This window comes from Procambarus clarkii, chromosome 66 (genome assembly GCF_040958095.1).
Source record: "Procambarus clarkii isolate CNS0578487 chromosome 66, FALCON_Pclarkii_2.0, whole genome shotgun sequence".
In the NCBI taxonomy this organism is placed as follows: domain Eukaryota; kingdom Metazoa; phylum Arthropoda; class Malacostraca; order Decapoda; family Cambaridae; genus Procambarus; species Procambarus clarkii.
The window spans coordinates 4,942,196-4,957,183 of record NC_091215.1 but is presented as its reverse complement, the minus strand read 5'-3'; the positions used below and the strand labels follow the sequence as shown (position 1 = coordinate 4,957,183).

Genomic DNA, 14,988 nt, shown 5'->3' with positions numbered 1-14,988 from the left:
AAAACGTTTTGTGCTACTGGTGGACGTATCTTTAATGTAGCATCTTGTACTTGTAGAATGACGTGACTGATATAGGGAAGAGCATGCTCAATCTCTCTTGAAAGAGATTATCGTCACAGTACGATAACATGAATTTATTGTGCTAGGAAATTAAATTAACTAACTCTACTAACCCATAGCATAGTACAGTCAAATTCTCACTAATATTGATACCGGTATTGCATCAGCCGTCCATCTTCTATGACAATAAACTATGTGTATATATTAATCGAATAAAACCAGGTCTAACCATGTTGAATTTATTAAGGAATACAGATTGGCAATTGATTTAATTCAATTTAGTAAATTATATCGCTGTTTATCGGTAAAGTTTCCACAGGTACGATCAGCTGATCAAGTAAACAAAAGTTATGAACTGGATATCACCTACATATTGTGACGATAATCTCTTTCAAGAGAGATTGAGCCTGCTCTTCTCTACATGAAGTTACGTAATTTATTCAAGAATAAGATGCTACCTTCAAGATACGTCTCACAGTAGCACAAAACGTTTTGACCAGGAGGCAAAACGTATCCAAGACTCACCCCCCTACTCCACTCCCTCCACGCCGGCTCGTCATCAACCAGCCAACTACCCTTCCCAGCCTGCCTGCTCCTGATTGGTGACTCGCCGACTGCACACTTGCACACTGCACCTCAGCGCCCTCTACCTGAGTTGATGTCTGGGCTTGATCCAGCCATTGAAGTCAGAATATCCTTGTGCTCTCAAGCAGTGAACAACTAACTGATATATGCTGTATCAGCTGGATGTCTCGCAGCTAATGCCATATTCTCAGCACCTAATATATTTTTCACCTTTAACTTTATTATTATTGTAGAGTAACTTCATCCCCATTATTAATTTATGTTATATTGCTTTTGACTTGTTCTTTTGCACTGTACATTGCCAAGGGATTGTCTTTGTTTATATTTTGTTTTCTAGATTAATTACAGTTTCATTGTTCATACTTTGTGTCTTGCATGTCTTCCTTTACTTTACCACAGACAAACAGGCAAGCAGTCTATCTTATTTTTTGTAAGTGTGACTAGGCACTGACACCAGCCATTAGGAGGACTGCCGAACATCTACACTCCTACACTTTCCCGTCACATTTAATGGGGGCCTGTCCAAGGAGCCTCACTCAGGTACTAGTACCAGAACGTCAAATTGTGGTAAGCGTACTTGGCTTTGATACAGTTGCTTTTCAATATTTTCATTACTTTTAATATTTATATGGTGCTGTGTGTATTGTGCATTCCGAGAGTATCATATAGTGAGTGTTGGATAACTTTGGATTACGTGATGACTGTAGGCCGCAGTCATTCTCTTAATTGGTCATCCCTCCCTCCGTGTTATTACTCGTGTTTTCCACCTTTTGTCCCTAGGATATTTCTCAATCTCAGACAGATCATCATTTTGGGTACCCTGGTACTTTGGTTTGTCATCGGGTCAAAGCACCCTATCATCTGCAATCCGACCGAAGGAGGATAAAGAGGGCCATAGTTCCTCTAGCACGAACTACATTGCTGAGTTGGGACCTCAGCAGCAGTTCTCGTCACCAGTTGACACTCGCACCCCTACTCATCGGTCAGAGATGATGATATTTACTTAGGTAGGGAATTAGCTTTCTTTTTTCAGAGCACAAAGTTCGCTAATTCTGTAAGTATCATATTTCATTTAGTGGGAAAACCCTTGCTTCTGTCCGATAGAGAATCGGCAAGGTATGCCTACATTCTTGGACTACCTTATTCACTTTTGGAACAATTAAATGTTTCATTTGTTTTAGAAACTCAGTTTCATTTATTTAGTAGGATTTTCTTGCCCTTATTCTCTTACATTGAGTACCGGGTACAAGATTTCTTGCGATTTTAATTGACAAATCATTTACCATTCTAAAATTAACATTAATTGTTAAATATTAAATTCCAAAGGATAGTTACCAGTTGCCACGTTATCCTGTTACTGACACTTACTATATCACAAGTATTCGTTGTACATTTATTTGCTATTTTTCACCATGTTTCGTCTCCCAGCTTTTCGTAACGATCCAGCAGGTGAAATAGGAACCTTTCGTCGTGCAAAGAGGACCGAATTACAAACTCTTGCACACGAGTATCAACTAGATGTTCCCCATGGAGCCAACAAAAATGAATTGCATAACTTAATAATGGATCACCTCTTAGATGAAGGGACGATTGACTCTGAAACTCACGAAAATTATTCTATTGCAGATAAACATGATCTGGCAACTATAAAACTCAAGCTGGAACTTGCAAAACTCGAGCGGGAGCAACAGAAAGAAGCTCTCCAAATAAGGGAACGCGAGGCGACCCTCAGGAAAGATGAAGCTGCAATCAGGAAAGAAGAACAAGAACGTGAGATGGCCCTATTCAGAGAGCGTGAGCGAGTAGAGCTTGAACAAAACAACGTCACCTGGAGATACAACGCGAGCATGACAAACAGCAAGCGGATATGGCTATAGAATGTCGTCAACGGGAACTCACGTTGGAAACTACACATCACACTCAGCGCCAACAAGCTACCGCTAGTCTTCCAGTAAGTTTCAATGTCTCCCATGCAAGTAAGTTAATGCCACCATTCGTTGAGACAGAGATTGATGTCTTTTTCACCACTTTTGAGACCCCTAGCTAATAAACTTAGCTGGCCTGAAGATCAATGGTCTTCTCTTCTCAGAATGCATCTTACAGGTAGAGCTGCAGTTACTCTCAGTACCTTAGCGTCTGAGAATGACTACCAGACCCTGAAGCAAGCAGTTTTTGACGCCTACCTTCTCTCCACCGAAAGCTACAGACGAAAATTCCGTGACTATCTAAAGGCAAGTACCACCACCTTTCTAGAATTTGCCAATACCAAGAAAAGATATTTCATGAAATGGCTGGAAGCAGCACATGTCTCTACATTTTCAGAGCTCATCAACCTCATGCTAGTTGAGGAATTCTTGAGACGTGTTCCTCCTTCCGTCCGTTTATATTTAGCAGATAAAGAAGAAACCGACTACATCAATTGTGCGAAATCAGCTGATACCTACAGCCTCATCCACCGGCTTACACCAGAACCACCTTCCAGTAAGAAGTATTGGTATAGCTATGATAAAGTAGGTACAGATCAAGCAAGCTCTCAATTGTATTGTAAGTATTGCAAACTCTATGGACATACCATAGTGGGATGATGGGAAAGCCCAAATGTGGGAAAGCCCAATACAAAGGCAATGAAACTACTAAACCCAAACCGACTCCTCCTAAGTCCGGTAAGCCTATGATGAATGTTGGTGTTCCTATTAATGATCTTTCTCTCTTCAGCAAACACCTGTTTCCTGGAACTGTGTCTCCCAACGGTACAGATTCGGAGGGACGTTTCAAATTGAAGGTCTTGAGGGACACAGTGGCTCTTCAGTCCATAAAATTGAAATCAGCTGTGCCTAACATCACCTACACCGGGGAAACCGTCCTTATCACTGACCTCACTGCTATCACTCCGTATCCACTCGCCAGAGTCCACCTGGATTGTCCTTTTGTGACCGGTGAAGTCCAAGTCGCCATCAGGGAGAAGCCTTTTCCCATGTCTGGAGTGCAACTTCTCCTGGGCAACGACTTGGCAGAAGATCTGCAACCGTCCAACCTGATCATCATGGACAAACTCCAGGAGTGTAACTCTGTAGAGGACAATCTCATCTTTGAGTATGTTTCAGCAGAGGTCCAAGAAAGTGATGAAGTTTCTCCTCCGGTTTTGGTGACCACCCGTGCACAAGCTGCACGCCCGCAACCAGCTGACTCTACTGCTACCGCTGTCCCTCAAGACCCTCAGAATCTACCACCGAATTGTACCAGTTTGGAGTTCCGTAGGTTACAGAGGGAGGATCAATCATTAACACCATTATTTTTCCAGGCTGAGACTCAACCTTACAGTATCCCTGGGTTCTTCCTAGAGAATCAGTTGCTTTACCACAGGTACAGACCCAGTAAGCTGAAGGAGGACGACGATTGGGCAAATGTCGAACAACTAGTGGTTCCCACCAGCCTACGGCCCGATATTCTACACCCGGCCCACGGAGCTTTTTTTCACTATGGTTTTGACAAAACCTACCACGGAATCAGACAAGTCTACTACTGGCCAGGTATAGTTAAGGACGTCAAAAAGTACGTGCAACAGTGTCATACATGTCAGATGGCAGGTAAACCTAACATCTCTATTCCCCAGGCCCCATTGACTCTTATTCAGGTGCCTGCGGAACCTTTCCACAGACTCATCATAGACTGTGTTGGTCCTTTACCCCGGATCAGTTCTGGCAACGCCTATATATTAACTATCCTGTGTCCTACCACCAGATTCCCCATATCAGTTCCAGTAAAGAACATTACGGCTGTTACTGTGGTGAAACAACTAATGAAGATCTTCACCCAGTTTGGATTTCCAAGAGAGGTTCAAAGTGACTGTGGCACCAACTTCACCAGTGATCTCTTCAAGAAGACACTGGAAGAGTTCAACATCACACAGGTACTGTCCAGCCCCTATCACTCTGCTTCACAGGGCTCTCTTGAACGTAGTCATCAGACTATTAAAGCATTCCTAAATAAATTTTGCAATGAAACCTTGAAGGACTGGGATAAACAACTTGACCTCATTATGGACATTTTCAGAAGTCTCTCCAATGAGTCTCTAGGAGTAACTCCTTATGAGATGCTCTACGGACGTAAGTGCCGTACTCCTCTCAAAGCTTTCAAAGACTCTCTACGTAATGCCACCTTCAGTGACCCTCAGAATGTGCCCCAGTTTCTTCACAACTTAAAACACATTCTAGAGAGAGTACGTAAATTTGCTAATGACAATCTATTGAAAGCTCAGGAGAGGATGAAGACTCATTTTGACCAACGCAGCAAACTAAGGAAATTTAAACCAGGAGACTTCGTGTTGGCATATTTTCCTATCCCAGGTTCACCATTGCAAAACAAGTTTTCAGGACCTTACCGCATCAAGGAGTGCAGAAACAACCACAACTACGTTCTTGACTCCAGATAGGCGGCGGAAGACCCAGTTGTGCCACGTCAACCTCCTGAAGCAGTATCAAGGTACTCCCCCTACTGTGTTGGTATCATTATCCACCTTTAAAGGTCCGCACCTCCACAGTGAGACCTTCCCTGCTTCTCCTCTCGAAAGCACTAACACTGAGTCAGTGCCTTCCAATTCGGAAATCCTTAATGATCATCATACCTATTTGCAGGGCAGTAATAGTGCTCCTCTCATCAGAATCTTCAAGGAACATCAGAAGTTGTTCAGCGATGATCCACAGGAGTGTAATGTGGTTCAGCACGACATCCAGCTACTCCCTGACACCCGGCCGATTCGTCAACCTTTCTACAGAATCAGCCCGAGCAAAAAGGAAGTCATGCGTGCTGAGGTACATTACCTCCTGGATCATGGGCTGGCCACCCCTTGTGAGTCCCCTTGGGCCTCACCCTGCATCTTGGTGCCGAAACCGCAAGGTAAAGTGAGGTTGTTTACTGATTACCGGAAATTGAATCTTGTGACTATGAAGGATGCTTATCCATTACCTAGAATAGATGACATCTTTGACGCCATTGGTAATGCTAGGTATCTATCAAAGTTAGACTTACTCAAGGGATACTACTAAGTGTGTTTGACGGAGCGAGCTAAGGAAATATCTGCCTTTACCACTCCCTTTGGCCTTTACAGATATGAATGCCTTCCATTTGGAATATATAATGCCCCGGCCACCTTCCAGCGAGCTGTCAACCGCGTCATCCAGGGCTTAGATAACACCTACGCCTACTTGGATGACATCGTTGTGGCAACCAACACCTGGAGCGAACATCTGCTCCAGCTGCAACGATTGTTTGCCAAGCTCCTGACAGCCGGTCTCACCATCAACTTGGGGAAGTCCACCTTTGCCAAAGGTAAAGTGCGTTATCTTGGTCATGAGATAGGGAGTGGCAGCATAGCTCCGTTAAACATACCTACCCAAGCCATCCAGCATTACCCACAGCCTACCACCAGGAAGCAGCTCCTGCGCTTCCTTGGTCTTGCCTCCTACTACCGTAGGTTTGTGAAGAATTTTAGTACGGTAGCGACACCTTTGATCACTTTAACCGGCCCCAAGCAATGGTATAATTGGACCATTCAGCAGACCATTGTTTTTGAACAACTTAAATTCCTGCTCTGTTCTAATCCTATTCTCGCCTCGCCAGATATCATGAAGCCTTTCATCCTCCATGTCGACGCCAGTGGTACCGGCATCGGGGGTGTCCTGATGCAACAACGAGGCGAGGATGTTTTACCTGTTAGCTACTACAGCTACAAGTTAAAAACACACCAGAAGAATTACAGCACGATCGAAAAGGAGCTACTCTCCATCGTCCTGAACTTGCAGCACTTTGAATCATACCTGCAAGGTGCTCTGTCTCCCGCCATCTACTCGGACCACAATCCCCAACGCTTCCTGCAGCAAGCCCAATTCAACAATCAACGGCTTCTACGATGGGCTTTATATCTGCAGAATTTCAACCTGGAGATCTTCTACGTCAACGGTTCTGACAACATCATAGCAGACGCCCTCTCCAGAGTTTATGAGGTAGAGACAACTCCACCTACCACTCTACCACCTGAAGATGTAACTTCACCCGTAAGTGCAGGCTTCGGGGGAGAGTTGTGACGATAATCTCTTTCAAGAGAGATTGAGCCTGCTGTTCTCTACATGAAGTTACGTAATTTATTCAAGAATAAGATGCTACCTTCAAGATACGTCTCTCAGTAGCACAAAAAGTTTTGACCAGGAGGCAAAACGTATCCAAGACTCACCTCCTACTCCACTCCTTCCATGCCGGCTCATCATCAACCAGCCAACTACCCTTCCCAGCCTGCCTGCTCCTGATTGGTGACTCGCCGACTGCACACCTGCACACTGCACCTCAGCGCCCTCTACCTGAGTCGATGTTTGGGCTTGATCCAGCCATTGAAGTCAGAATATCCTTGTGCTCTCAAGCAGTGAACAACTAACTGATATATGTGTATCAGCTGGATGTCTCGCAGCTAATGCCATATTCTCAGCACCTAATTATTTTTCACCTTTAACTTTATTATTATTGTAGAGTAACTTCATCCCTATTATTCATTTATGTTATATTGTTTTTGACTTGTTCTTTTGCACTGTACATTACCAAGGGATTGTCTTTGTTTATATTTTGTTTTCTAGATTAATTAAAGTTTCATTGTTCATACATTGTGTTTTGCGTGTCTTCCCTTACTTTACCACAGACAAACAGGCAAGCAGTCTATCTTTTTTTTTTTTGTAAGTGTGACTAGGCATTGACACCAGCCATTGGACGACTGCCGAACATCAACACTCCAACACTTTCCCGTCACAGTATATATATGTAATTTATCTAACGTCATTTAGGTTCAATGATATACACAGCGGAAAATCGTCTGATGTTACCTAGAGTACGTTATGATGTAAAATAACGTCAGCAATGTTTCCACCAAATTGGAAATCAAAATAAAATATTGTGAATTATATACCAAGTTTACACCACACGGTGCTAGGTGGCGTGCGGAACAGTTGAAAGAGACTTGTCTAGAGAAGCCATGTTTGATCGGTGACCCTGAACTGGCTATCTGCATCATCTGCTATATGAATCATGCTACGAGCATTATCAGAACTCAGACTGTGGTATCAGCTTCATCCTTATTGAGGACACTGCGTTCAGTGGGCTAAGTAACCCATAATTACCTTGTTGTGGAGAAAATATCGTATTTGTTTGGGTGCCCTTACCGTTATGCTGAATGAAGATCAAAAAACACCAGTAAGTTTGTTTTCTATATTAAGACAACTCCGTTTTCAATGTGTATTTGTGTAAACAAACACAATTATGTAGAAATTACTTAAAATTAATTTTGCAGCGTGGAGTTATCTATGACAGAATCGTATCCCGTTCTGCTGAATCACGTGTCTGTCGAGACAATGTGAACAAACAGGATTAGTCAGGTTACAGAGAGTTGTCTTACGTATTCTACGTTCACAATTAGACAGCTAAGATATTAATGAACAAATCCACAAGGGCCATGACGAGGATACGAACCTACGTCCGAGAGCATCGCAGACGCTGCCTTAATCGACTGAGCTACGACATGGTATAAGAATTGCAACCAGAAATTCTACTGAATTTACTTGGATCCTGCAGTCTCTTCGAGAGACAAACCAGGGATTTTACACAATTCCTCCCCCCTGCACTCGAGCTATGTCAATAGACCGTTCTACCTCTTCGCCCTTACTTCATTACACATAGAAATCACAATAGCGTGATGCATCAAATGAACAAGTCCTGGCCCTTGTGGATTTGTTCATTTGATGCATCACACTATTGTGATTTCCGTGTGTAATGAAGTAAGGGCGAAGAGGTAGAACGGTCTATTGGCATAGCTCGCGTGCATGGGGGGAATTGTGTAAAATCCTGGTTTGTGTCTCGGAGAGGCTGCAGGATCCAAGTAAATTCAGTAGAATTTCTTGTTGCAATTCTTCTACCAAGTCGTAGCTCAGTCGATTAAGGCAGCGTCTGGGATACTCAAGGATGTAGGTTCGAATCCTCGACACGGCCCTTGTGGATTTGTTCATTTGTTGCGTCACGCTATTGTGATTTCTGTGTGTAAGATATTTTTGTCATTCATAATAACATAGTAGTTAGAGTACTAACCCCCTGATGGGAATTTATTACTGATTTATTGATGAAATAATTTTCATATGTATGTTATAGGTAGTCTTAGCATTATTGATTTTACCCCCTCCAAAAGATCTGTAAGGGAAACATTTCAAATAATCTTTAGAATTTTTACAGTCCTCATCTCTAATTATTTTGAATCAATAACTTATTTATTATTATCTGATATTATATGCAGGAGTAAATTTCACCCACACAATTAGTCGTTCCCACTGCTTGGTCTGACCATTGTTGTACACAAGTGGTCGTTCCCTATGCTTATTTTGACCATTGTACAACACCATTTGTCGGTCCCTCTGCATTGTTTTATCATTGACGTGCACCATTAGTCGTTCTGACTGCTTATTGGGACCATTGCAGCGTTAGGCGTTCATTCACTCTGCTTATTGTGACCATTGTAGTACACAATTAGTTATTCCCTCTACTTATTGTGACAACTGTAGTACACCATTAGTCGTTCCTTGTGCTTTTTTCTTACAATTGTAGTACTCCATTGGTCGTTCCCTCTGCATATTGTGAAACTTTGACTAACTTTAATGTTATTCTGCTTATATGGACATCATTAATTTTAACTTCAAGAAACATACATTATTTATTTTAATTAACTGCAAATAACAGATAATATTTAATGGTTGTTGACTGATTTTTTACTACTAAGTTTCTCTCTGTAAGGTCCTATAGTGTTAACTGTTCTTGACTGATAAATATAATTATACTCTTGAAATCGTTTGGCTATGATTTTTCTTTCTTGATATATATGTTTGTATTGCACAGTTATGTTTCCCATTTAAAATGTGATTTTTTTTTGCATGTGTTCTCTTGTAGTGTTTTCCATTTAAAATGTTATTTTTTCTCATGTGTTAACTTGCAGTGTTTTCCATTTAACATGTCATTTTGATCATTTACAACTGTTGACAATCAACATTTCCTTGGCAGGACATCAGTGTGTCCTCCGAGGAACTCTCTCGGCTACGATTGCAGTGATAAGTGTGTAGGGAACGCGGACTGTGGGCCCAATGAGTTCTGCTGTGAGATGGACTGTGGCAAGATCTGCATGACCAGATACCAGCAAACACAATCGTGAGTCTATGTAACGTGTCTCTTGTAGGACAGTGTACATAGTATGTCTCTTGTAGGACAGTCTACATAGTGTGTCTCTTGTAGGACAGTCTACACAGTGTGTCTCTTGTAGGACAGTCTACACAGTGTGTCTCTTGTAGCACAGTCTACACAGTGTGTCTCTTGTAGGACAGTCTACACAGTGTGTCTTGTAGGACAGTCTACACAGTGTGTCTCTTGTAGGACAGTCTACACAGTGTGTCTCTTGTAGGACAGTCTACACAGTGTGTCTCTTGTAGGACAGTCTACACAGTGTGTCTCTTGCAGCACAGTCTACACAGTGTGTCTCTTGTAGGACAGTCTACACAGTGTGTCTCTTGTAGGACAGTGGTGTGTCTATGTAACGTGTGTCTCGTCAGGATGTGGTTCATGTCATTGTTTGGTGTAGTTCAAGAATGAGTTGCATCATAAGTTTAAAAATGTTTTCGAGCTGAGAAAAAGATTGAATCGTTTTGAATATATTTGGAAATATTTGGAGAATTTTACTTATATTAATTTTGAGGAAAATTTAACCGTAACCCTTCATCTGCACGGCTTCCAAACATTTCACCCCCCCCCCCCCTCAGTGCGCAGGAAATAAATTCCCTGGAAAAAATTCTTTTTTCTTTTGAGTGTCAAAAACCCTTCCCTGAGTATGGGTATAGTAACTGAAAGTCGAAAATGTATTTAGTTTGGCTGCTATGTGGTCCATAAGTTGGCGCGTGACGTCATCATTCCCCTGGTTGCCCGTGACGTACGCTCCTGGGGCCAGTAGGGCGCTCGGAGCAGGAAGCGCGCGCTGCCGCAAATATATTTTTGTTCATTTTTTGTGCACAGTTCCAAATACATTTGATGTGTTTTTACGTGCCAATCCTATGTATAATGAACACGTACACTATATTATGGCAGAAGAACATCCATAGTGCCTGAAGACACTGTTACGTGCATGACACATGTGTACACATATCCGGCACATATTTCCAATGTATCATGCTAATTCATGTATATATACATCTATTTACACACTGTACAGTATCACACACTATATTCACACACCATAAACACACTAAGAACTCCGCGAGTGTGAGCTGCCACACCCAGCCAGCCAGTCCTCCCTCTTTTCTCCAACATCATACTCGCCATCACCCTTCCTCCCACCATACTCTTACTGTTTTCATTACACTATTTATCTATGTTATGTATACCTACATACATGTTTTATTTACCAGAACTATGCAAGTAAGCCGGTATTGTGTCCAAACAGTAAAGTTGCCACCATACACTGCATGAGAAATCACACAGCAGACAGCAGACGACGCTAAGATTACGACGTCACCACCCTCAACAAAATAGCTCCTCCCAACGTACTCCTGTTGCTGTTACTACACTATATACACACATTGTGTATACCCATGTACATATGTGTTTACCATAGCGAACACTAAGTTAGTATGGTGAGCAAAACAAGAGTGGCTGCCACACACACAGTGAGGCTACCTCCATTACTACGCACAGCGCTAATTATCCAATAATTATCACCCACAATCCTGCTATTATCACAATCCTGGTCACTAATTCCTGTAAATGAATAATTGACCACAAGTTTATTTTGTAAAGGAACCTAAAAAGTCATTTGAAGATTCCTAGATGGACGAAATAATGCTGTGGTGCTGTGGCTAGCACTGTGAACATCGTGAACACCATTGAATCGCTGGTATTTGAACATTATATCCAGTCATTATCACACTCAGGCTCTTCTGTAATACTATCATGGCTAAATAATACCAGTTAAATATATATATATATATATATATATATATATATATATATATATATATATATATATATATATATATATATATATATATATATATATATATATATATATATATATATATGTCGTACCTAGTAGCCAGAACGCACTTCTCTGCCTACTATGCAAGGCCCGATTTGCCTAATAAGGTAAGTTTTCATTGTCGGAAAATCCGACACCATTTAATATATCATACAGATAATAGCTGTATTACCAACAAGTTACCCATAGAAAACGTAACTTGTAGTGGAATTACCGTCTATAGAAAACGGGATATCATCACCACATACTATTATAATTCACCAGCTATTCTGCTGGGAATTATTCTTAAATACATAAGTCTTTGGACTTTACCATCATAAAAACATCTTATATAAATTAACTTAATTATCAATATTAAAGTAGAGTAAATGTGACCCTTCTATCACGTTCTGAAATCTGGACAATGTAAGCCAGGCGTCAGAGTGGAGGAAGGAGGGCAGCCATTGTTATATGAGACCAGAGGCTCACACGGGAGCAAATTCGGCTCCTGTTAAATTTACTTGGACGTAGTGTTATGGAACCCAAAGGTGTACCATTGTCAACACGCTGTCTACAAATACAAGTTAAGTGTCTATCCGAAACCCGTTTATCATTCATTTATGGCCATTAATGTCAGGATATAGGGTTAGCCGGTTAGAACGCGAAATCGCCTCATACTAAAGGTCAAGACGAGGATGCAAGATTATGTGCACCAGTTACTGGGTGATAGAAGCTACCTCAAAGAGGATAATTTGGTGTCTACACTCTAGTTATACCTGGTGGACTAACCTGCTGTACTATAAGAGAAGGAACCTCATCAATGTATGTAGCTATTACTGTAATTTGATTGGCTGCATATGTGTAATATAAACCCCCCCTAATGTGTAGAGGATCGATTTGTGAGATTAAGAGATTATTGCAGAAATACAGTCCACTTATCATTATACAAATTGCTATCGAAGTATATAAATTAACGTAAATATAAATTCATATAAATTAAATAAATATAAATCTCACAGGTCGGTTCCCACATTCATGAATTAATTATTTTTCGACTACCTAACCTACCTAACTTAACCTAACCTAACTTTTTCGGCTACCTAACCTAACCTAACCTATAAAGATAGGTTAGGTTAGGTTAGGTAGGGTTGGTTAGGTTCGGTCATATATCTACGTTAATTTTAAATCCAATTAAAAAAAATTGACCTGATACATAATGAATTGGGTAGCTTTATCATTTCATAAGAAAAAAATTAGAGAAAATATATTATTTCAGGAAAACTTGGCTTATTAGGCAAATCGGGCCTTGCATAGTAGGCTGAGAAGTGCATTCTGGCTATTAGGTACGACATATATATATATATATATATATTGTTACGGTGCCCTCTCCTATTTCTTTCGTTTGCCGGCTTAAAGAGTCATATCAGCTCTCCCTACTGATTCTCTGAGGTTCAGGGAGTCTAATGATATATGTGGCGACCAGACCGGCTGCCAGTTAAGGGAAGGAAGTTATATTATAAGTTGTAAATAAAGGAAAATTGGCGCCCTGTTATAAAATGAAACAGTATCCCCTACGGCAGATATGACCTTTTGGAAGGGACATTGCCGATCGCAGCCAACGTCCGCTGGCTGGACGTTGAGGTCTGGAAGGTGGGCGGGCAGGCCTAGCTGTGACTGGGGTCACATCCACTGAGAATCTTGGAAGGACGACACCGTGCCTAGGACACGGAGCAACGCCCTGTGGGAGAGGCGAGTGTAGGGAAAAATAGTGATTAGCTCAGCGCCCATCGATGAACCACGATTGGGGCAGCTGAATCTCAGGGATTGGAACGGCGACGACGCGAAGGCTTCACGACACCTGAGGACCTGTGGAACGTCCTGGATCGTCAAGGATCGACCCAAGGAAGCGTGGGAACCTCACACCATCGAGGGACAGGCGTCGTGAGCCAGGAGTGTAAGGTAGATCATTTTCCCTCCCATTACCCCTTGTATGAGTAGGCTAGTTAGGCCACAATATTTACTTGTGTATGTGGCAGCAAGACTTTATTACTTTAATAGTAGAATAGGCTGCAAAGCAGCTTGTGTCCAGGACTGTCAGAGAGGACAGTGTGTATGGATGGCAGGACAGTGAAGAAGAGGTGCCGACGTGGTGAAGAGGCCCTCCTGTGAGAGTGTGAGACTCCTGTCTTCCTGCCCAGTTGAAGGAGTGTTGGAGGTCGTGGAAGAAGAGGCTGACGATCTCCAGACTCATTATCCATATTTCATATTCATGTATTACTTGTGATTGTGTGTGTGTGTTCATGTAATTTGCATCAGTAAATCCACACATTTTATTACTGTGTTTGAGTGTGCCTCCATTTATGATATTTCTCTATGAGCATACATTTCTGGCTACAAACAATATATAATACACCCACTGAACTGCATTGCTGGGGTGCAGATATAATAACCCAGCTGGCGACCTTGCTAAGAGGAAGATAGAGAAGACAGGCAGGAAAGGAGTTCCTGCAACCTTTTTTTGTCTGGCAGGCAAGACTCAGGGAGGTTATGGTTATAGGTAAGCCTGAGTCTTCCTTCACTCCCCCACGGGTCTAGGCCGGAACTGTTAACAGCAGTTTCCCCGTGTTTGACTGAAGGGCTTCCAGGGTGAATCGGTGGCACCCCTTTGTGGTGGAAGCAAAGACCTGCGGAGGTGGGCATTGTTGGTCCTCTCTTCTGTGACCAAGGAGACTCCGGTGAATCCAGGGAGTCGGAGGGGCTGAGTATTTGGGCCTTTGAGCCCCTAGCAGCCGAGTGTTAGCAGAGCCCCGGACCGCCCACCCCCACGTGACAGAGAACTGGCGACCTTGCCAGGATTCGAACCCCAGTAGCCAAGAACTGGGAACCTCGCCAGGAAGCGTGGATCAAGCTACAGTGTGGACCAAATTTCAAGACAAGTGTTGCCAGGGTACTAATTACAGTGTGGCCAGTGAATTCGGTGGTACTGTTACTCAACCAGCTAAGGGACTGAAACGGTGAAATTAGTGCCTACTAACTTGTCTGTGCTGTCGTGTATGCTTGATGATATAGAGATGGAGGAAGACAAAGTAAAGAAATTTATTGACACAAGGGATGAGAGAATTTTGGAAGAGTGTACCAAGGCCCAGCTCCAACAAGTGGCAAACCACTTTGGGATCAGGCTGAGGACGACTAAGGTAGCGGAGCGAAGGATAGAGATCATGGCACAGCTCACAGCTCGAGAGGAAGCGACGGGAGAGGAGCCATCT

The 14,988-nt window shown here is 42.4% G+C and overlaps 1 protein-coding gene across 1 annotated transcript in view; it reads left to right on the top strand.

Annotated features, from left to right (window-relative positions):
- LOC123769132 (WAP four-disulfide core domain protein 2) overlaps positions 1 to 14,988 on the top strand; it is a 188,816-nt gene that overhangs the window by 148,674 nt on the left and 25,154 nt on the right. Inside the window, exon 3 of the mRNA XM_045760071.2 lies at positions 9,727 to 9,870. Coding sequence (XP_045616027.2) covers positions 9,727 to 9,870 — 144 coding nt within the window. The remainder of the gene's footprint in view (positions 1 to 9,726; positions 9,871 to 14,988) is intronic.